Consider the following 24192-nt stretch of genomic DNA (forward strand, 5'->3'; position numbering starts at 1 on the left):
GAAACACATAAAATAAATATAAAACACAATGTGATAAATGGTGTCATAGAGACACATAAGGAAATGTAAAGAAAAAGACTAATCTGGAGAGATTGGAAAGACCTCATGGAAGTGAATTCTGAGGTGTCAGGAGAGATGATTAAGAGTTGGCCAAGGCAACTGAAATGAGTCATTACTGCTGAATTTAACAAAAGCCAAGCAAAAGTTTGTTTGATTTTCTTCCTAAATGACAGAATTTCATAAACTTGTAAGAATAGAACCTTGCCTTCAGGCAAAGTTGGGCAGTCTATCTAAAGAGGCGACTGATTTAACAAATCAAGTGCTATTTTCTTCTCACAAATCATGAGTTTCAATATATGCATATTAATTTCTTCCAAGTTAGAATCAGATCTTTTGTAAGAGAAGGGCTGGGCCCAAGCTAAATTTCCTCACTGAAGTACGGATAACTCTTTGAAAAGATTATTTATAACCATTCATTCACCTTTCATGGCATATCCACAAAATAAATGTCCACAAAAAGGAACTGAACAAAAAGCAATAGGAAAAAAAAAAAAAAAAAACTCACTCAGAAAGCTTGACTAAGTTGCCTTGAATATATTTTTAAGGCTGATTGTCCTTGTGATCAGATAGAGAAGTCAGCAGAGTTAAAAATAAAAATCAATCTTGCTTCTATAAGCACTGAAAACTTTTCATCACAGAGTATATTTCCCTAACTGATGCTTTGGGGTATGCTTAGTTTTTCTTTGACGCTTCCAGTTCTCATTTATTCCAAAGGAAATTCTGAGCACGAAGTACTGTGATCTTTCCTTTGCTTTGGTGAACACAATAACATTTCCTAGCTTGGGGATAGAAAAACAATAGCTTTTCGTAGCATTCAGATAGAGATGATTCCTTTCAAAGGATTCTTTAAAAAAGAAGACCATTTTATCTGCTTCTACTTGTCAGGCAGTCTATCTGTTCATCCTTGTGAATATTACCACAATGCAGGACTCTTCACAAAAATGAAAACTCATAGTTAAGGAATCCTAATCCAAAGTGCTGCCCTTATCTAAAAACTGCACTAAAATTCTTTTAAGGTAAAATAGTTATAATCAAAATCCCTCAAGGGCAAATGAATTAGTCTGAATTCAAATAAGTACACTTGAGGTGAATTAAATATGATTACATGCATAAATGTATATACAGCTGTACTCCACTCTTGGTAAGGTAATGGTGGAAAGGTTTAATAGCATTATAGTACTTTTCAAATAAAAAAGAGATATGTTCCTCTCAAAGTGCCACTACAACTTCATTTGATCTTGTCTCATGTGAAATTTATGAACCTTGGCTACACTGATAAATTTTCTGGAGCGGTCTCCAACAGAGTCAGCATCTGTACCCTTCAAACAGCCTGAAATTTTCTGAATAGACTGGATAATGGAATAAATTCAATAACATGATAATATCAAAAAAGTCACCAAGTATTACAATTAACAGGATTCCCAATTCAACTAATTTTATGATTTTATGTACTGAGCACAGTGGGATCTAGGACCAGGTTAGCCTCATGAGGGAGGCAGGTAAATAATCCACAATATAAAACAAATGGAATAGAAGAGTCTGTTCAGTTCTAAAGAAGAAGGTCATCAATTCCAGCTGAAGCTATAATTGAAAGTATCCTGCAGGAAGATAAATTTGAGATGGGTCCTAAATAATTATACTCGTTCAGCAAATAGCAAAGGAGCTGAAGTGTGTCTTGACTGAAGGCTGAGTTAAAAAACAAGGAGGGAAAACTGAAAAGGAGCATATAGATTCTGTTCACAGATTAGTTTCATGGCCTTCTTTCTCTTGAACTCAAGTCTCCACAGCACCTTACAATTTCTCCTTCCCCTTTTAGGATTTTCACACATGCTAGAAAATAACCTTCCCCCATCACAAGTTTACCTCCTATCCCCTTCTTCCTAAACACTGTGACCTCAAGTCCTCTTTCAGATCTCAGTTTAAAGGTCATTGCTCAACTAAATGAATTCCTGAAATCTTCACCCCATTCCCTTCCTGAACACCTGCCTAGCACCTTACAGCTTCCCCACAGAATTTGTCTCACATATTTTTACAATGTATTAGTGAAAAGTGTATTTAATATTTATTATAACTCACAGACAAAAATGTTCTTAGTAGGCAGTGACCTTATCTATTGTTCTGACACCAATATTTAGCGCTGTCCTTGGTACTTTGTAGGCAAACAGTATTTATTGAATAAATTTAAGTATCTACCCGTTCCTTTAGTTTTACTTTGTGAGAATTTGGCACTCCAGTATAACTTATGCTTTATAAATAGTAGATCCTTTCTATACTTCATATACAGAAAAAAAGTCTCTGAACTTTTAAGCACTATAAGCTAATTCAAATTCTAGTTTCTAGACTTAGTTTTTTCTCCTTTCATGGGATAATTACTTCTCATATAAAACAAAACTCACAAAACTGAAAATTCTGTGTTCACATTCATAAAACAAATGAATTGAATGTAGACATCTGATATATGGATAGTTGTAAAGAAACCGAAATATGGATTATCTTAAGCTAAAAATAAGGCAAAACAACAAAACAAAAATAACAATTACTTGGTGAAAGACAGTGGAAAAAATACTGAACTGCTAATAGAGGAGACAAATATGAAACTAGAAAGTTTCTGGTTAATTAAAAGAGAAATTCTATCACGTAACTCTATAAGCTTCAGCTCTATATAGAAATAATTTTAATAACATAGGCATTATTTATACCCTAATTAATATTCTCACACACTCATTCACTTGTTCTCTAATTTTAGCCTATACTCTCATTGATTAAATGTGGAGAGTGGTGATAGAGGATGGGAGAGCAGTGACTGACATTGGGGGTCTCTGATGACCTCATGGCTGTGACATGCCTGGTGCCTGGTGCCTGTGCAAGGGCACAGGATGCTTAGCTGCTATGGCAATGCACTGCATGAGGAGGCTCTGGGCAAGAGTCCTATCAGTTCTGACCTTGATCTCAGGCACACAGCTCCTGAGAAGGAAGAAATTCTTATGCTAGACAACCACAGTGTTTCACCAGCTCTGCTTCTCCAGTTCCTACCGGCTTTGCAGTAACTTAACAATGGACATTCTTGAGAGCTACACAAAGCTCCAAACACTGCACTTTACAAATGTGGACTGCAAATATGGAAAAGCTACATAGATGTCCTAGTTTCTGTAACTTTCCTGAATACAAAGATTAATGGTTGCATAGTCTTTAACTTGATAATGAGACATATATAAAGATTACTGGCATAACTCTTCAGATCTGCATGTCCATTGGAAAGCAGAGCTCCACCTGATCCCAGCTTAATCTTCAAAATCATGTTTGTGAGTCTTTATTTTTCTAATCCCCCTTCGCCCCTCCCTGGAACTGCAAGTTTGGCTGTGCTGGTCGTGGCAATTTAATATAGTTTTTCTATAGATACTTATCAGTAGAACATGACATTTTCTATTTCAAACCTGGACATACTGTTTGCTATCCAATCAAGGAATGGGAAACAGTGTTTTATGTGTTGAGGATCTCGAGGGAGAGAAGAATGTGAGTTTGGGATCCAGGAGAGGATATAAAAGTTGCAATCCCATTGTCCCTTCCTGCTGTTAGATAGCTATAGGTAAAGATGTGAAATGGCAGTGAGGCACTGACATCTTTCAAATCCATCCTGTGTCAGGGGTGCATACTCGCTAACATTTTTTTTTTTTTCCTGCAGAGGTAGAGAGAAGTGACAGGTCTCATGGAGAAGCTATCATGGGAAGAGTTAAATCACACACTTTGGGGAGACATTTCTCAGTTGTAAAAATTGTCCAAAACTTATAGCTCTGAGGTTGGTGTCTATGTGTAGTATTTCCTGTTAACATATCTCTACCTTTTTTCTATTTACGATAGAAAATGCATTTAGCTTTCCTAAAACCCTTTTTTACAGGAAATGTGTCATTCTTTATCCACAAAGGCAAACCTCAAGACCACTTTTGTTTTGAATAATTTTCTTGTTTTCTTACTACAGAGATGATGAATTTCATTTTGATACCCCAAATTGTGGGATCTAAAAAAAAAAATCAGTATGAAGCTGTCATTTCACAAAAATAAAAGATCACAGCAGCCAATATGTAATTTGTTTCCTTCTGAATTTCATTATTTCCCATTTATTTTACACTGAAAATATTGTATTTAAAAAATAATAATCTAGGCCTCTGAAACTGAAAGGATTATTTTGATACAGGGAACACTGTTCACATTTATAGTTTATCTCATTAGTCACCACGAAGTGGTGCTTTTTGCCAATAAAAAGGATGCATTAAAATGAAAGGATTTAGTAATAATAAATTACCTTTAAGTAGGGCAGAGGAAAATGAGGCTGATAGAGACTATGGCTTATGGCCAGAGGGAATAAAAAGGAAAGTCCTAGGTAGAAAAGAGAATAAAGATGGGTGAGGACAGTGAAGGGAGAAGATAATCATAAATTTGTCAGAATATCAGAGCTAAACACTGTGTATGCTGCTCCTCTTAAATAGGTAGAAAGAAATCAATCAAGAATGTTACCCACTTGGGAGGCTGAGACAGGAGGGCTGCAAAAATATAAGGCCAGCCTGGACAACAGTGATACCCTGTCACAAAGTAAAATAAAAATAACTGGAGGTATAGCTCAGTGGTAGAGCACTTGCCTTTTTCATGTGTGAGGCCCTGGGTTCAATCCCCAGTACATAATAATAATAATAATAATAAAATTTTTAAAAATTACCTGACTTGGCCCAGGAGGGAGGTTATGTTTTAGAACATCTGTCAAACATTTCTGCAGCTCAGTCTTGCTCATAGGGGAAACAGCCACAGGAAGGTGCCTTTAGGCACCCAGAACCAGAGCCATCATGCATGTGACAAAGACACTCAAGTGCATGTCTCAGTGGATTTCCACAGGAGACAAGAGGTTAGACCAGTCAGCTGGCTATGACTTGCTTTAATACTACCTTGTGAAAACTTCAACCATTTTTAATATTATCTGTAGTTGATGCATGAAATAGAAGTGCACAGCATTAACTCAATAAAATTTTTCTAACAGCTTCTCTATTGTTCTTACAATCATACCCAAACATCCTATAATGGCCTACCCCCTTACAGATTTGGGTTCTGCCTGTATCTCTCAGTATGTGCTAGAATCACAGTGACTTTCTTTGTCTCCTCCAACAGGACAAGCTTGTTCATATGACATCCATCCACTGTTTCTGTCCAGATCTTCCCCCATATTTTGGCAAGTTGGCCTTCTTGTAAGTCAGGCTAATGTTTAAGTCATCCTTCACTACCCCCTCTGAATTATCACACTCCCAATGCATCAACTTGCTTTGTATTTTCTTCTGTATACTTTCACTGTATTGAAAAACTTTGTTTATAGATTTGTTTGCTTGTTCATTTTCTGTCTTCCCCATTCCCACAAGAATGGAAACCTCAAGTACTCTGGATGAATGAATGACCAATGGCAAAGAACCAGGAGAAATGTGGGCTGTGGGTAATATCTGAAACCAATATTTAGTATCAGAGAATTTGTTTTCAGTGTAAAACATTCACTCCATTCATTGAGATAGACTTATTAAATATTAAAAAAATATATAGACATTAAAGAGAAAAAAGTCTGACTTAAATCCTGGTTTCACCACATATTTATCTGGGTAACCTAAGTTCCCTCTACAATGGAAATGATAGTATGGAACTCATTAGGTTTTAAAAAACAATCCACATTACTTGTCTAGCATTTTTACTGACTCTTACACATTCTGAAAATTTTGGTATTTTGTATTATGGTTATCATTTTCTTTTAAGTAGAAAATTATTTCCATCTACTCTTGACCATTCTGGAGCAATCTCTATAACTAGAGTGGAGTCTGTTGTTTTTACTCAACCTGCATCCTTCTCCCTTCTCACTCTTGGTGAAAGTCTGCTGCTCCTGTGGTACTGAACCCAGTCAGAAATGGGCCTGTGATCTGGTCTGACCTAATGCATGTCTGTCCCAGTCCTTGGCTAGAGCTGGTGGGCTTGGGGCATTTTCTTTTCTTCTGCGAATGTAACACTGGTCTATAGTAACCAACTTTATCGAAATGAGAGAGTAAAAGGAAGCCCAAAGATAAAGTGCACACAGAAGAAAGGAATACCAGCAGATGGAAAGCTAAACAGTCTCCTGAGGAACTCATAACTTCAGATCACACTGTGCCTGTAGCAGCCACAGTCCTAGACAGCCCTATTATGTTAGCCCAAAATAGGGTTTTCTTATACCTATTTGAGTTTGGTTTCTGAAATCCATAATCGAAAAAATGCCTCCTAATTAAACAGTAGTTTGATGTAAGGTTAAGGAGAAAGAGGCTGTTTCTGGCATCCAATTTGCAAATAAATCAATGTCCAAAATGAAATGATTTCCAGTGTAAATGTGAAAAGGGTGCTAGGGTTATGAGGAAACAGGCACCTCAGGACTACCTTTAAGAGGGGACAATAAGAGCCCCTTGAAATGGTTAATGTTGACTTGAAGCTCTGAAAACCAAGAACAAATTGTCCATGAGCAATTTAGGACTGTTTGTACTTATAGAGAAGCAGGAAAAATTAAGAAAGAAATTAGCACCTTATTCCAGAAACAAGGAGGAAGGAAAAATACTATTGGAAGGAGGAAGATAATTGCCTTTCTCTGCAAAGTAAATCTAACATGCAGTAAGCAGGAAGCATAGCATAGCAGGCAGTTACTGACAAGGGCACCTAATTGGTACTGAGGGGTTGAGACTTCTCAAAATGTTTTCTCAAGGAAAGATATGCTAAAATGTTTCCTAGAAGAATATGATAGCACGTAACTAATGCATGTGTTATTTTCTTAATAAACATCAGGAATCTGGCTTATGTGAGTATATATAAAATTTGTGTTTTTTTTTCTTTAAAGACCCCACAGGGTTGAGAATGGTAAGTCACAGTCCCACTTCTTTCTGTTTGTTATTTTAAGTGCCAAAGAACGGAAGCAGACCTCAACAGACTCAGAGAAGCCTTTAATCCTTCACGGACTCGGGTGCTGCTGGGGCCTGTTCTCCGGATGGGAAAATGGTCTCCAGGTACAGAGGGGATTTTGGTTTTATAGGGTACAATGATGTAATCATTGGAAGTCTTGTAGGAGCAGTTTTGACCATCAGAGGCTAGCCGTACAGGTTTAAATCAAACCCCTAGAGTTAAGTACTCAAATCTTGCCCACTGTTATTTAGGACTAATTTGCCATGGGGGAAGGTCAAGGTTTAGGGCCCAGAATTCTGCAGCCGCCCCTTTCCTTTAGGGCCCATTGTTATCAGGAAAGAAAGCACTGGGAGAGGTTTAATGTTTGGCCAATTTCCCCTTCCTCCTCCCCAGCCACATCAACCCTCCATTTTTCTTGGGGAGCCGTCTTACAGGAATATTACTTTCCATAACTCTTTAGTTTCACTTACATACTTTAGAGAAACGAAGCACATTTGTGAAGAGCTTCTTATGTAAAACCCTTTGATAAATACAATGGGGGATACCAAGATAAGTTCACCCTTCATCTCATAAAGGTTATACTAGATAGAGATGAGAATTCTATACACATAATTGTATTAATGAGGAGGAGAAGTTCAGGATTCTATAGTAATCATGAAGCAAAATGAAAGGGTGGAAAAATGATCTGATATTCATTTTGGCCTGGGAAAGTGGTCTGAAATTGGGAGTGTACAAAAGAATCACCAGGAAGGCTAGTTACAACCCAGGCTACTGGACCCATCCCAGGATTTCCAGCGAGTCTGCAGGCGACACTGATGATGCTGGTCTGGGAATCATCCACTGAGAACTTTAGATCTAGGAACTGTTTTCCAATTCTGGCTGCACAGAGTTTCTAAAACATTCTAGGGCCCCAACTGCACTCTAACTCCAAAATAAAAGAAAGATACTTTATAAAGGAGAGTAGACTTTCTACCAGAGTAGGACATTTAAACATCAGATTAATTTCTTGTTGTGAAAAGAGTTAGTACATCGAACGTCTTTAAGAAATAGTGGCCTAGACAAGGTGATAACGTAGGAGCAGTCTAGGAGACATTTCAGATTCCTCAGAATTTTAAACCACATTTTAAGAGAAGGTAAAAAGGTTGTAGGAATTTGAGACTGAGAGCTTCAGAAGATGATAAATGGTGGAAGATATAGAGACCCTAGGAAAAGGGCCAGGCTTGTGAGACCAGGGAAGGGGGCAAAGCATTCCTAGAGGAAAAAGCCAACCCATTTATCTTAACCACCTGAACCAATACCACCTCCTGCTGGACATTTTAGGAATTATCTTTGTGTGGCCAAATTGTAGACAAAAATCAACAAACACCACAACAGTATTTCTGAGTAGAGCATTTTATCTATAAAAAGCCTTGGGCTAGGAATGTAGCTCAGTGGTAGAGTACTTGCTTAGTCGGCATAAGGTCCTGGGTTTGATCCCTAGAGGCGCAAACATAAATGAACAATAAAAAGCTTACATTTTTCAAGCAAATTCAAAAAGATACATATGCCAAAATTGTTGAAGATTAAAGCTACTGAATTACAATAAACTTCTCTGCCACTGATGGTGGTTAATTTCTCCTGCCATTTATCAATGGACCATAACACTGTTTTAAGGGGAAAAAAATAACACACAAGCATTAATATATCTAGCTGTAAGAAGATATTTTGGTATTGGAAAAATATGACCTGTCAATATGACCTGTCAGATGTGACCTGTCATATCTTCCACGTGGAAGATATTCTCCCAGTTGAGGAGTCGCCAGCTGCTCCATGTACTTGAAGGAACCTATGTTACTCTTAATCCACAGAATCTCCTTGGGGACACCACGATAACATGTCAATGTCCCCCCTCCCCTGGAAATGGCCTACGGTATACTTATTCTCTTCTCTTTATCCTTTCAAAAATTAAAACATTAAAAAAAATTTAAAAATACTTTAATCATTTTTATTAGGAATAAGATTAGCCATTAGAATATATGAAACATTAAACATTATATAAGAGGACTTCATATCAAAAGAAAAATAATAAATAATATAATGGAAATGTCACAAATCCTATTGATGTGTTCAAAATAGAGACTTAAAAAACAACATTCAGCCAATCTGGGCAGTACATACCTGAGTTTCTGGTTATATTGCTTGACCTTTTCCAAGGAGGCTGCATTTATCTGGGCTTGAAACTCTTCCACAGAAACATTGTCTCTATAATAATATCCTTCCATGCTTTCCAGTGCTGTGTAGACAAGTTAGTATACTTTATATGAAACTTGATAACTCAATTTCTCCACCTTCAAATTTTACTATTAGTAAATGCAGGAAATAGCACCAAATATGAGCATACTTACTGTATTTAAATAGCTCAAAAGAGAATGAAAACTGTTTTTCTGCTCTCAAAATAAATACCAAACATTTGGTGATTTTTCTGTTAAGTAGGCAAAGGAAATTTCTAGTTTAAACTGTCATCTATTTTTAAAACATTTTGTATGCATTGTAGAAGACTAGAATATGCACCCCGAAATATGCCTCTTTGGCATAAGGATTATTTTGAGCTGGTTATTTTGAGAAACTGCAAACACAGGAGAAACTCTGAAAACAAAAGACGTTATCTTTTATAAAGGAAATTTGCATCTGTAAAGAAAATCTGCATTTGTAAGGGTCTCCCCTACTTATCACCTGCTCTTTCCAGTTACCTCACCATGACTGAATCCTTCCCAACCCTTCTTTCTTTGTTTCAATGGATGATGGTACAATGGGCCTCCTCATCTATAGGGTGTACCTTCCAAGACACCAGCCACCTTGGGGACAGCCAAAACCATAGTCGGGATTCTGTGTATCTTGTGTTTTTTCCTCTACGTCACCACACAAATGCAGTGCCTTTTTCATCTTAACTAAGTGTTCATCACTTATTGTGACTCTAACTTCTACAATTTGAGGTTTTACAGTAAAATTAGGATAATTTTCTTTTCCTTCTTTAATATTTTGTGGATAGAAGATGTAGTCTCACGTAGATATTAAGTTAAGAGTTTTCAGCTTTTCCCTTAAAGGAAGCACTTTATGGTTTCTTCTTGGCATATCCTAATTGCTAGCATCAATGTTCTTGAGCTGTGGGGCTGGTACTAAGTAAAATCAGAGTCACTTGGACATAAGCACTGTGGTACTGCAATGGTCAATGATGTGGTAACTGGAACCACTGACTAATGGGAAGATGGTGTAAAAAAGCCTGGACAGTGGACAAGAAGATGGCTCATGACCTGGGCGGGATATGACACACCACACTACCTAGGATGGCAGGCATTCTAAAACACAAATTGCTTATTTCCTGAATTTTCCTATTTAATATTTTCAGACTATACTGTAGGTAGCTAAAGCCATGAAATGTGAGAACACAGCTAAGGGGGACTACGGTATGCAAACCTGCCTAAGTTCAAAACCACCCCCTAGAAATTCACTCATGTTTCTGTGGGTGTCTCCCACGTAGGCATGAGGCGCACAGGTTATTAGATTTCTGTTTTTCTCTTGTGAATGTTTTTTGTTATAGGGGGTCATCTCAACTAAGAACTATGAAGGGTAGAGAGGAAATTATTTTCCATCCCTATAACAATCTTTGTGAAACTAAACTCAAGATTCAAATATACAATTGAAGTATATATAAGCCCATATGCACAGATTATGCATTATGCATACACATTGAGAACGTATGCATTAGAGGCAGAACTATATATGAACATACACCAGAATTTTAAGAAAGGATATTGTCACTTTCCATGTATGTTTACATTCTTATAGTCTCAATTAAATTAATCAACATAGTGAAATAAAAAGTATAGATAAAGTAGAATCTTAGGAAACGAATTCTACTCAAATACTTAATTTAGTTAACACACATGTAACACTCCATTGATTTTTTTCTCCCATTTTTAATTTTTTTTTTTTTTTTTTTTTTTTTTTTTTTTTTTTTTTTGGATACCAGGACTGAACTCTGGGACACTTGGCCACAAAGTCACATCCCCAGTCCTATTTTGTATTTATTTAGAGACAGGGTCTCACTGAGTTACTTAGCACCTCCCTTTTGCTGAGGCAGACTTCAAACTTACAATCCTCCTGTCTCAGCCTCCTGAGGAGCTGGGATTATAGGTGTGCACCACTGTGCCTGGCTTTCCCATGGTTTTTTATTGGTGCATATATAATTGTATATGAAGGTGGAATTCACTGTTACATATTTTCATTTGCACAAAACATAACAATATAATTTGGCCAGTATCATTCCCCAGTATTTCCCCTTTCTCTCCTTTTCTCCCTCCCCTTGGTCCCTTTCCTGTACTGATCTCCCTTCAATTCTTCACTAAACACTACACTATTTTAAATGTCTTTTAATTTCCTTTTCTTAACTAACATTTTTTATTAAGTATTTCTTTTCCCTTTAACCTCTATTTAAAGATATTTTTAAATTTTGGAGAGGAAAAGCATCACATGATAGGACTCAGAAATGCAAAATTTCCTATGCAAAGTTTGCCAGCATCAGAAACAATAATGGATCTAATTTGGCAATGAAAACTGTTTTTCCTTGAAGTACACTGCTATTTTTTGAGCCTCAATTTCCAACGAACTATTTCGAAATTGATTAAAAAATTAAACTTTCAAAACTGCTAAATTTAATAGTTTCTTAAATACTGAGGTTTCTACAAATCAACGGAAGTTATCACCACTTTTTTCCACAAAAACAGGAAAGATACTGCTAATTTTAGCTGTGCTATATTTTCTAAACTAGTTCTAGAGCACTGGACAAACAAGGAAGCTATTTAAGAATATTACTAAATTTGGAATTTTAAGATGGTATAATTGGTTTATAACTGATTAAAGCATCTGTGGAAGGGTAAAGAGGAAGCATACTACATTTATTTCAGTATAGGATATCAAATGTATAGGGTTGTCTTGATGGACCTTATGTTTGCTTATTCCCTAGACTTTGGCATTAATTAGAACAGTTGCAACTAGCTCAGCCAACTCCCAGGTCCTGAATACTGACAGGAAGTAAAAGGAAGCGTCCTGGAAAAACCAGTCTCAAATACATGCCAAGTTCACTTCCACTAACTTCTGCTAATTGTTTTTCTGGTAACGAGCTGTGATCCTAGGAGGATTCAGTCTATCACTAATCAAACGTCAATGGAGTTACTCTTACTAGTTGGGAAAGCTAATGATGAGACCTCCAGGTTTAAAGTAAAAGCCCAATCTCTGTTTCTCAGTAGTTTTGCAATTTTGGCAAGTTAATTAATATCTGAGATCTTCGGGTTTCTCAATTTTCACGTGGAAACTAAAGAGTAGCTACTAATTATGGTTAATTGGAAAGAACATGATTAAATAATATTATTAAGAAAACCCACAACTATTCTTATTTATTGGATGAGTTTTATGTACTAGGCAACATGCCAAATACTCCTCAGGCATTATTTAATTCAATTTCCATGAGATATAGATTATGCATCAGTGTGCTTAGCTAAACAGAATGTTTTGAGAACCAAGGGTGCATGCAAGGACACTTCAATTTGTGACTTAGGACCAGAGAAACAAAGAACACTGGGAAAGAGAAGTAGTTGAACTGTGTGTCCACTGGAGTTAATTTTTTTAAAGGTCTTGATGGTTCAACTTTGGCCAGAATGGCCAGTGCTGCTCTAAAAGCTTATAACAGTGTAAGAGCAATTATATGAACATAATTTTAATAAATGCTTCTGCATTCCCATAAATTTGTTTTCATCACATCTTTTGACAATATTTTCAAATTAGCAAGGCAATTAAAATTGGCAATCACACAAAATTTATAAAAAATAGAAATAGTGTCATCTAATAATTTTTCCAAGAGGTTTAGCAAGAATTTTATGGTACATAATAGGGTTGTGGGAAAGGAACAAGAAAAGATGAGTTCTGTATTTAAAAATTAAAATTTATATGGCCAAGAACAAGAAGGAAAACAAATTTTTTTAGTTTGGGTGAATTGGATGTTTATTTATTATTATGTAGTTTGAAGAAAGACAACAGAATGGCATTCTGCCAAATTAATTTCTATTCTCAATAAATTTAGGTTAAATATGAAAAAATGTCATGGTAACTTCAAACCTTGGTTTTTCCTTATCATCATTTCCTAGTTTCCATTCATATAACATATTTCACAAAAGTAATGTGGACATGTTTGTTAGACTAAATATTTAATTTATTTAGCAGTATGTAGTTAAAAGTAGTATTTAAAATATAACTTGCGTGTTTTATTTATGTTTATCTTTTGAATTAGAGGAGGGAACACATTCTATTAAACTTAGGCATTAGCACAGAAGGAAAATATAGTAAATGTTAAGAGAAAACTAAAGGTGAAATTATTCTGGAACTGAAAGTAAGGCTCATTTCTACTCACTCAAAAAACACTTCAAGGTTGTCCCCCGTACCCCCCAAAAACTAGATTAATCAAGAAAAACAGTTTCTAAAGAAATACAAATGATCAACAAACATATGAAAAACTGTTCAACATCTCTAGCAATTAGAGAAATGTAAATTAAAACTATACTGAGATTTTATCTCACTTGTCAGAACAGCAATTACCAAGAATACAAGTAACAATAATTGTTGGTGAGGATGTAAGGAAAAAGGTACACTTATACTTCACTGGTGGGACTGCAAATTGGCACAAACACTGTAAAAAGCAGTATGGAAAGTCCTCAGAAAACCTGGAATGGAACCATTTGACCCAGTTATCCCACTCCTCAGTTTATATCCAAAGGATTTAAAATCAGCATACTACAGTGACAAAGTCACATCAGTGTTTACAGCAGCTTAATTCACAATAGCTAAGCTATGGAACCAACCTAGGTGCCCTTCAACAGATGAATAGATAAAGAAATTGTGGTACATATAAAAAATGGAGACTCAGCCATAATGAAGAGTGACTTTATGACTTTGACTATTATGACAAGTGAAATAAGCCAGTCCCCAAAAATCAAAGATTGAATTATTTTGCTGATATGTGGAAGCTAACCCACAACAAGGGGGGACAGGGGAAGAAGAGATGTTCAGTAGATAAGACAAAGGGGAATGAAGGGAAAGGAAGGAGAATAGGAAAAGGAAAGACGGTGGAATACAAATGATCAACAAACATATGAAAAACTGTTCACCATCTCTAGCAATTAGAGAAATGCAAATTAAAACTATACTGAGATTTTATCTCACTTGTCAGAACAGCAATTACCAAGAATACAAGTAACAATAGAGGTGGCAAGGCGAGTTGACTCTGATCATCACAGGGAGACAGAGCTATTGTTTACAACGGAGAAGGAAGAATCCAGATAATCTACTGAGGGCCTTCTCCTGCAGTTCTCTTGCCTGAATATCAGGGTAAATGGACAACTATCCTGGCCTGAGAAGGGCACAGCAACCAGAAGATCAAGTCCCTTAGGGACAAAGGTCTTAGTCATGCCACAGGTTAGCTAACAAGACCAGTAGAGGTTCAGGCTGAGAACGAAGCTAATCTATTAGAGCAGGCTCCAATCCAATGACTGGTGTCTCCATCAGAAAAATTCAATGACTGTGGCCCTGTGAGAAGAGGGAGGAATCTATTGAGGTCCCAAAATCAGATGTAGCAACAAAGGCTATAGCTTGTCCTAGTAACCTTTGTCTCCTAAATTATCCCTACCCCAGGAAGGGAGGCCCATTTGAATCCTAGAGGAGTCTCTCCCAGACCTTACACTAAGACAACAGTCTGATAGGTACAAGGCATGGCCAAGTCAGACCCCTTTCATAAATACAGGCTTAGTGCCCAGCTGCTGTGGTTGCAGCAGAAGACATCCCTCAGCTGCCCAATCCCCAGAGCATCTTAGCCTTTGTTTACGAAAACTGTACCACCCAAGGTCACAACTCCTTCGAGGGCCAGTCTACATCCTGATGACCTAAAAATATAAAAATCTTTTACAATGCCCCAAGCCTCCTTGCCTCAGCGCACCAGAATCTAGACAAGTTGAACATTTATGAAATGAATTAGTCTAATTAAACAAAGATTAACTGCATGATTACACAGTTTTTCATAATCCACACAGACCCTTGGTTTCTCATCCTGGTGAACTCTAAAATCACTTGAAAAGATGCTAAAATATCCTGGTATTTGGGTCCCACCTCCTAGCAGTTCTATCTTCATTCATTTGGGGTGGGGCTGTGTATGGGTATTTTCTAAAACCTTTCCAAGATGATTAAGGTACAGCTAGTCAAGAATTACTGTCAGACAATGAAAATAAGTCAGTGGGGAGTGGGTGGAAGGGGACCCAAATATGTACGGTCCTTGGGCTCCTATTTTCATTCAGTTGAATGATTTGCTTTATCTCACTAAGGGTTCACAGGTGCCGACAGCGTTAATTCCCTAACCTGTAGGAAGCCTGTATAGATATTAGGTGGAAGACTGCTTTAATATGATCATATTCTAGCATTCTGGGTGTGCACTGTGCTCACTCTCCTGTCTGGCTGTTTATGCGTGCCTTTCCTTGGCAATCTGTATCACTTTTGTCTGTCTGGATCCCTGTCTTCCTCAGCAATATACATTCATCTTCAACCTGCTCACTTCCAACTCTGAAATTCCTGATCTCACAGTTGTTCTCTCTCTCAGGATCCATCAACTACTAGTCCACCTCTTATCTAATCCTCTATGGAGCCAAGCAAAATGGGAGAGGATGATGTATTTGCTGCTTCGGCACTAAGTATATGGTACCACAGACAACTTTAGGCAGGCTCGATAAATTTCCCAGGAAATTTTCACCTTCATTTAATTTTTTGTTCCCTACAGAAGAACCATACAAAACACACAAACAAAACTAAACCCCTTCAAATAACCCTTTCATTCCAGGAGTAGGCTGCATTTGGAATCCCTTCCACTTATCACTACTTCCAGTTACCAGATTGACCTACTCACATTAGGTCTAGATCCTATCCTTCTCCTTAATCCAAATACTGAGACCAATGAAAGATTCCTCATGTGAGTTTTATGATAGAAGAAGAACTTGTTGCATCCCTTTAAAAGAAACAACTTTATCACTGGCAGAGTTTTCTTTACCTTTGAGGTGCTGAGGATGAAACCCAGAGTCTTGTGCATACTAAAGAACTGCTCTACCACTGAGCTACATCTCCAGGCTTTTTATTTTATTATGAGATAGGGTCTCAGCTGCCCAGGATGGCCTCAAACTTGTGCTCTTCCTGCTTCAGTCTTATTAACAGCTGGGATTACTGGCATGTGACACCATGAGCGCCTTATCACTAGCAGATTTTTAATGAGACAAACTGTTTTCCAGTGATCTTTACCTATCTGTGGCTTCAAGTACACGTTATTTCCTGTATTGCTTATTCAAACCATTTTTCACATTTTACTGCTTTAATAATATGAAAACCTAATGTTTATTATAATTTTTGCTTAAATTACATTTTAAAAGCAATATTAGATTCACTGGAACACTATATATTTAGGGAATATTTTTAAATCTGTTTTTGCAAAAATTGGAAAATAGGGTTGCTTGCAAAATAATCATTTTCTTCTGCATATTTGCTGTTGGGTATGATTATTCAGTTATTTAAGGTGGATGTGTCACAAATGCAAGATTTTTTTTAAAAAATATGCTTACTGCCATCTGTCATGCCAGTAATTATTTCAAAGAAAAAAATTTTTAAACAAAGAGAAATAAAGTATAACACATGAATCTTTAACAACTCTAAGCACTAATTAAACTCCAACAGTTAACATTTCAGAATGCTGTCTTCTTAAACTATCTATCCCTGCATGGGTTTTTAACATATTTAAGGTTAAATTAGTCTAATATATCTCCAAGTGTCTTTTTGCTCATTTTTTCTCCTTCTTTTGTATTCCTTTTTTATTCCAGAATCTTTATTATCTACACGGAGTCTACCAATAAATCATTGTCCTCTAAAATGAAATGAAAATACCTCCTAACAACTCCCAAATGAAAACATCTACTAACAACTTCACTGAAAATTTCCTCTGCATAAATGTATTCTTGCCAAGAATCTGTCTTAAGTCAGACACAGTTTCAAACTATGGCAATTGAAGGGAGGATAATCTATCATTTAGTATTTGGAGTTCTAAAATAATATGTATTTAGCACAAAACAAAATTTTCACTTGGTACTGAATTTAGATTTCACAAACCTGTCCATTCTTTAGTCATCATATAGATGGATTCTATTTTCTCCTCTTCTCAATTTTTATAAGAACATTAAGATTCCACAGCAAAAACAATACAGCATTAAAAATTTTAAAGAATAAATGAAATTTCCTATGATATCAATCAGAGAGGTTGATATAATCTTGTAATAACAATGTGCACATTTTAGGGGCTGGGGTTGATCCTAAACTAAAAGAAACTATATAATAATTCAGATTTCTGATCGTTTTCAGGTGCCATAAAAGATGCAACATAAAAGATTCAGGATCTTCCCCTGGAAACATAGTCCATGGCAAGACTCTTACTCATGCTATTCTTAACATCTTTATATTTGGGGGGGAGGGAAGGTCAGGAATACGTATTTCTTGACAAAAGAATACACATAATGACTTTTTTAAAAGTATCAATTTAATCACCCCAAGATATGAAAACATTTAACATACATGTGAGTTTACACATAAATGACAGAATTGAGATTAAAATATATAAAATAATTTGCATGCATTATATTATCAAACTTTTTCTCTACTAAAATATTCTATACATGCAATTTTAATGACTTTACCATAATTCCACTTATTTAAGCAAGTTTATTTAACCTTATTTGATTTATTCTTATTTTTTAAACAGCATCTTATTTCTCCCTTATAAATAATGCTATAATCCTATTAGATAAATATTTAGTCACAGATGATTCCTTCCACGGTAATTATTCCCCAGAGTAAATATATTACCTAAATACTATGAAATTTTCAAAGTAATGAAAAAAAAGCTTGATTGTTAAAATTAAATTTTAAAAATTGATAAAGATCAAATAATTTAGTATGTGAAGAATACAAAGGAAAAGTTTACCTTGTGCAAAAAGAACAGGATGAATTTTAAATCCTCCTCCGTTTTTCAATCTTTGGGGCAGTTGTTCAAAATGATAACTATCAATGTAGAAATAAACCTTCAGAGCTTGCCGACTTCCTTCCACTTGGTATGTAAGAGGAACATCTAAAATGACATTCAATGTTATATTACTTCCTGAAATCAGAATATGCTATTCAGGATATTTGGATTATTTAAGGCAGGTATTTTTAATCTTTACAAAGAATCCTGATAATTACTAGAAACTAATACATTAAAAGTGTCCACGTGTATCAAGTTCAGGTTAGACATAAAGTGTTGTTCAGTCAAAGAGTATTAAATCTCATTCTTATTAGCTAAAACAACAGATTTATTACTATACCACATTTTAAAATTTTTAATATGAAACTTCGTTATACTTTGACATACCAGATGTCTCACTTAACTAAATGAGGAGTTTAGCTACACATGGTTTGGATTCAAAATCTCCTAGGGCAGCTGCCTCATTCATATTTTAGTCAAAATGAGTCCTTGGGGTATACTTCTTAAGTAGTGTGCAAGGAATTGAGTACAAAGCAACCATTAACAAAATTAGCATGGGTTTTGTCAGCTCCATTCCCTGAGCACCAGATCAAAAATGAATCATCCTCTACTGATGCCCTACAGTCATTAGAAATTGTCTGTCCAAATTGTAGCTACTTCCAAAGATCCTAAATTTAATTACTTAAAAAATCAACTGTTTGAAAAGCTGAAATGGTATGTATTTAACAATGCTATCATAAATCCTCTTCATTTTATGATACTTATCCATGACAAATATTTCTACCTCATTAAAAAAGAATGTAAAATCTTCCTACAAAGCTAGAATGGTCACAATAACTAGTTAGAAACCAAAGCCAATGTGTAGTAGGCATTTAATATATGTTGTTAATTCAGTATTTACTACTTCTAACCTGCTTCTTGAAATATGAATGATATGAAAGTAGAGTTCAAGGTCAAATGCCATTTATGACCGTAGATTCCAAACTCCTTATTAAATTTATCTATTTGATTCTTATCAATAAAGGAGACATTACATTAACCTTTACAAGTATTTTTTTTTGTAATGATAATGACCACATAATAATGAATATTGTACTTTGTTACTTTTTAAAAAAAAAAGAAAGGGGTAAGTTTAGGAAAGAGAAAATAAGTTTCTTGGTGAAGGGGTTGCAAATGAATAACATTTTAATGATGGAAAATCTTTTCTTTTATTCTGGTTTCTAAAATAAAAAAATATATGTTTTATGGACACTAAAGGAAACACAGATTTATATACATACTAAATATTTGCTTCTTCTAGCTTTTCTTTCATACACCATCATATATAGTTTAAATCATGTTAAAGTTCAGACATATACTTGCTTGTATCAATATTACCAATCTCTGGGTTAGCAAATGAATAATGTCCTTGAATGGGAAATATTAGGGTTTTGTTAGCTCCATTCCCTAAGCAAGACTAGCACAGAATAAATGAAGACACATCAGGAATTGAGCAGGAAAAACTTAATAAAAATTAGCAAGTGTATTATTTCCAAGTACAGTTAAAACTAAGTGAACTACATGAAAGAATGGAAAATGTTTCCTTCAAAATATGTGGTATACCAGTAAAAGAGATTAATTCTCATGAACTGCGATAGAAAAATCCTCTAAAAATTAGCAAATCAAATCTCACAATGTATAAAGAAACTGTATACCATAATCAAGTGGAACTTATCTCAAGTATGGAAGGTTGGTTCAACATTTGAAATATCAATTAATCTATTATGTCAATAGGCTAAAGAAAAACATCATGCTCATATCCATAGATATCAAAAAAGTTGGATCTGACAAACCCCAAGTCTCAAACATAATAAAAACTCTCATTAAACTAGACAGACAGGAGAACTTCCTCAGCTTGATAAAGAATATCTACAAAAATTATAGCTAATATAATATTTGATGGTGAGAAGGCAGAAGATTCCCCACTAATGAAAGAAGCAGGCAAGAATGACCCCTCATTATTTCTTTTCTTCGCTGTACTCCAAGTTCCAGCTAATACAAAAGAAATGAAAGTGAATGAAAAGTGTAAAGACTAAAAAAGAAGAAATAAAACCATCTGCATTCACAGATAAGATGATCAACCAAACAGAACCTTAAAAAAAAATGTCAATGGAAAAACTCTTAGAACTAGTAAGTGCTTTTAGTAAGGCTGCAGAATACAAAGTCAACATACAAAATTCAATTACTTTACTAAATGAAATTGCAATCTGAAGTTAAAAACAGTATCACTTATATCAGTACCCCTTATAAATGGAATATTTACATATAACACAAATAATGTACAAGATGAAGAAAACTAAAAAATTCTGATAAATCAAAATAAGAACTAAATAAAGAACTACCCCATGTCCATGGTTAGAAGACTTAATAATGTCAAGATGTCATTACTCCTTTTCTCCACTGTATTACAAGTTCCAGCTACTGCAAGTTCCCAACTTGACTACTGTTCTAATGCAATACATAATCAAGATTCTAAGTCATTTCATGGAAACCAACAAAAAGATTTTAAAGTTTAAATGGAGAGGCAAAAGACCCAGAGTAGCCCACACAATATTGAAGAAGAATAGAATTGGAGGACAGACACAACCTGACATCAGGATTACTATAAAGCTACAAAAATCAAGATAGTGTGATGTTGACAAAGAATAGAAAAACAGATCAACAAAACCCAGAAATAGAGAGCCCTGAAACAGACCCATGTACATAGAGTCAATTTATCTTTGAAAGAAAGACCAAAGATAATATGATGGCACCAAATAGTCTTTTTAAAAATGATCCTGGACAACTGAACATCTCCTTGCAGAATCTAGACACTGTGTTTACTGTCTTCACAAAATTAATTCAAAATGAATCACAGATCTAAAAGTAAAATGCAGAACTACATAAATCCTAGAAGACGGTAGAGGAGAACTCCTGGAAGATCTTGGGTATGGTAATTCCATTTTAGACAAACCAACAGAATAATCAATAAAAGAAAGAATTGAAGAGGGAGTTTTATTAAAATTTAAAACTTCTGCTTTGTAAAAATAATGTCAAAACAATGAGAAGAGAAGCAACAGACTGGGAGAAAATATTTGCAAAGACACATTTGATAAAGCACTGTCATCCAAAATATACAAAGAATTCTCAAAACTCAACAAAATAAAAAAAAAATTTAAAATTTTTCAAAAGCACTTTTGAAAATTATTGCCTTTTTCTTGTGAAAATTTATCTGTGTGAAAAACAAACTCTGTGATTAGGATATGATGATTGAAAGATTCAAAACCATTTTTCCATGAGGAAAAGTTCTGTGGTAGGATCCTATGGAGGGAATCAACCTAAGATGAGTTTCAACAGTGCAATCCCATCTCCATAAACATGGCACCCAACCACTAAGTGGGCCAGTAAGTTTGAAAATAAGTCTATGACTTTGAAGTTTTAGCTCCCTCTCAGTGGATTGCCCTTTCCTAACCCTTTGTATGGTTAATCTTTTTCATCCTACAGATCTCAGTTTAACAACTACTTTTAATTTCAATCCATTATGATTTGAAAGAACACAAGGTAGTATATCTAATTTTTTTTTGCATTTACTAAGGGCTGCTTTGTGGCAAAACATATGGTCTATTTTCAAGAATGTTCCATGTGTTGGTGAGAAGAAAGTTTATTTGCTCATTGATGGATGGAATATTCTATTTATGTCTGGTAAGTCTATGTTATTGATTGTTATTGAGTTCTATGGTTTCTTTGTTTAGTTTTTGTTTGGAAGATCTATCCAGTGGTGACAGTGGTGTGTTAAAGTCACCCAGAATTATTGTGTTGTGGTCTATTTGATTCCTGGAATTGAGAAGGATTTGTTTGATGTACAGGGATGCACCATTGTTTGGGGCATAAATATTTACGATCATTATGTCTTCCTAATTTATGGTTCCCTTAAGCAGTATGAAATGTCCTTCTTTATCCCTTATGATTAACTTTGGCTTGAAGTCCACTTTATCTGAAAGAAGGATGGAAACCTTCACTTTTTTACTGAGTACATGAGCATGGTAGGTTTTTTCCCATCCTTTCACCTTTAGTCTGTGGATGTCCTTATCTATGAGATGAGTCTCTTGAAGGCAGAATATTGTTGGGTCTTTCTTTCTAATCCAATCTGCCAGTCTGTGTCTTTTGATTGGCGAGTTTAGGCCATTAACGTTCAGGGTTATTATTGAGATATGATTAGTATTCCCAGTCATTTAGGCTTATTTTTGGTTTTTAACTTGACTTGGTTTCTCCTTTGATTTGTTTTTCCTTTAAGGTAGTTCCTCCCTTTGCTTGTTGTTTTTCATTTCCTCCTCATGGAATATTTTGCTAAGAATGTTCTGTAGTGCCAACTTTCTATTTGTAAATTCTTTTAGCTTTTGTTTATCATGGAAGGATTTTATTTTGTCTTCAAATCTGAAGGTTAGTTTTGCTGGGTATAAGATTCTTGGTTGGCAACCAGAGCTTGAAATATGTTGTTCTAGGCCCTTGTAGCTTTTAGAGTCTGGCCTGAGAAATCTGCTGATACCCATATTGGTTTCCCCCTATATGTAATCTGATGCTTTTCTCTCACAGCCTTCAAAATCCTATCTTTATTTTGTATGTCAGGCATTTTCATCATAATGTGCCTTGGTGTGGATCTGTTGTAATTTTGTGTACCTGGTGTTCTGTAAGCCTCTTGCATTTCATATTCCATTTCATTTTTCATTGAAAAGAAGACTTGCTATCAGTATTTCTTTTTAAAAATGCATATTTTCCACAAAATGAATTTAATTCTATACAGTAAATTTAATTCTATACAATATAATCATTCAGCTAGTGTATTACCCCTTCACTAAAGTACTTCACAGGCAGTACCTTGTACTTTCCTTATCACTGAAGTGGCAAAGTGTGCCCATTTATTCCTTTGTATCTTTCACCAGTCTCTAAGTTCCATCCTGATAAGGTATTTGTTTTATTCACTTATCATTATATTCCTAGAACTTGGTGCAGCACTTGGTGGCGGTGGTGGTGGTGGTGGTGTGTGTATAAAAATTATTTCCTCAACTAAAAATAAGATATCTTCAATCTAGACTTCTAAGTTCCATGTGCTTGGCATGCATATTCTTCCAAATTTCATTATTCTCTAGTACAAAAATAAGACTATGGGTGAAGCTATAAAAATAGCTTTTGAAAAAAATGTCAGGGAAATAAAGTAAGGAGAGACTTAAATACTTAGTACTACAATGAGCCACATATGATGCTAGAACATTTGAAATACTATTTTATTGAAGTCCCTCAACACTGTAAGTTAGGGGAAGCTAATGTTCTCACGTTTTCAGGTGAGAATGGGGCCAGGATCTGAACTCAGATCTCTCGAGGTCAAAGACATTTGTCTCTTTATACCTTTATGCTTCCTCCTTTCTGCACTCAGTCCTCTCTTCATAGACAAGCAGTCAACTAGAATCCATTCCCATGATGCAGAATTTATTAGTCAATCTGACTCCTCTGCATCTACATGTATAGAAACATGAAACTATGTGCAATGAATGATAAAACTCTAGTTTTCTTATACCATTTAAATAAGACTTGATGACCCTTGGTTATTGAATAATTCTTTCCTGAGCCAACATAAAATGAGAACTATATTCTTATCATCACTTTTTAATATTTGCTTGGGATATTTACTCATGTAGCACTGAAACTAGCCCTTCATTAGAGACCTATTTTTGGAAGTCAAGATCATGTTTTGAGGAAAAAATACAAAAATATATTGCTGAATATATATTGCTGAATATGTATCACAAAGATTGTTACAAGTACAGCTACATTCATACACTACCATTATTTACAAGGTCTCAGTTACTTTTAATATTTAGCATGTGTTCCAATGTGCCAGTGTTAAAAAGCTCTTACAATGGCTTTGTAACAAGTGTTTTACCAAGCATATGATCCTCATTCTTCCACTGTTCCACAGACCACTTGCCAAAAACGTCACATTGGAATCACAGAAAACAGTACCCCTGTGAGTTTATAGTTCCTCAGGC

General features: G+C 35.3%; 1 protein-coding gene across 3 annotated transcripts in view; it reads right to left on the reverse strand.

Moving 5' to 3' along the window:
* Prex2 (phosphatidylinositol-3,4,5-trisphosphate dependent Rac exchange factor 2) overlaps window positions 1-24192 on the reverse strand; it is a 273671-nt gene that overhangs the window by 51986 nt on the left and 197493 nt on the right. For all 3 annotated transcript variants that reach the window (XM_047553955.1, XM_047553962.1, XM_047553971.1), the window contains 2 exons: window positions 18092-18235; window positions 9160-9274 (listed from right to left, as the gene is read on the reverse strand). In XM_047553955.1, the coding sequence (XP_047409911.1) occupies window positions 9160-9274; window positions 18092-18235 (259 nt within the window). The remainder of the gene's footprint in view (window positions 1-9159; window positions 9275-18091; window positions 18236-24192) is intronic.

This window comes from Sciurus carolinensis, chromosome 1 (genome assembly GCF_902686445.1).
Source record: "Sciurus carolinensis chromosome 1, mSciCar1.2, whole genome shotgun sequence".
Lineage (NCBI taxonomy): Eukaryota > Metazoa > Chordata > Mammalia > Rodentia > Sciuridae > Sciurus > Sciurus carolinensis.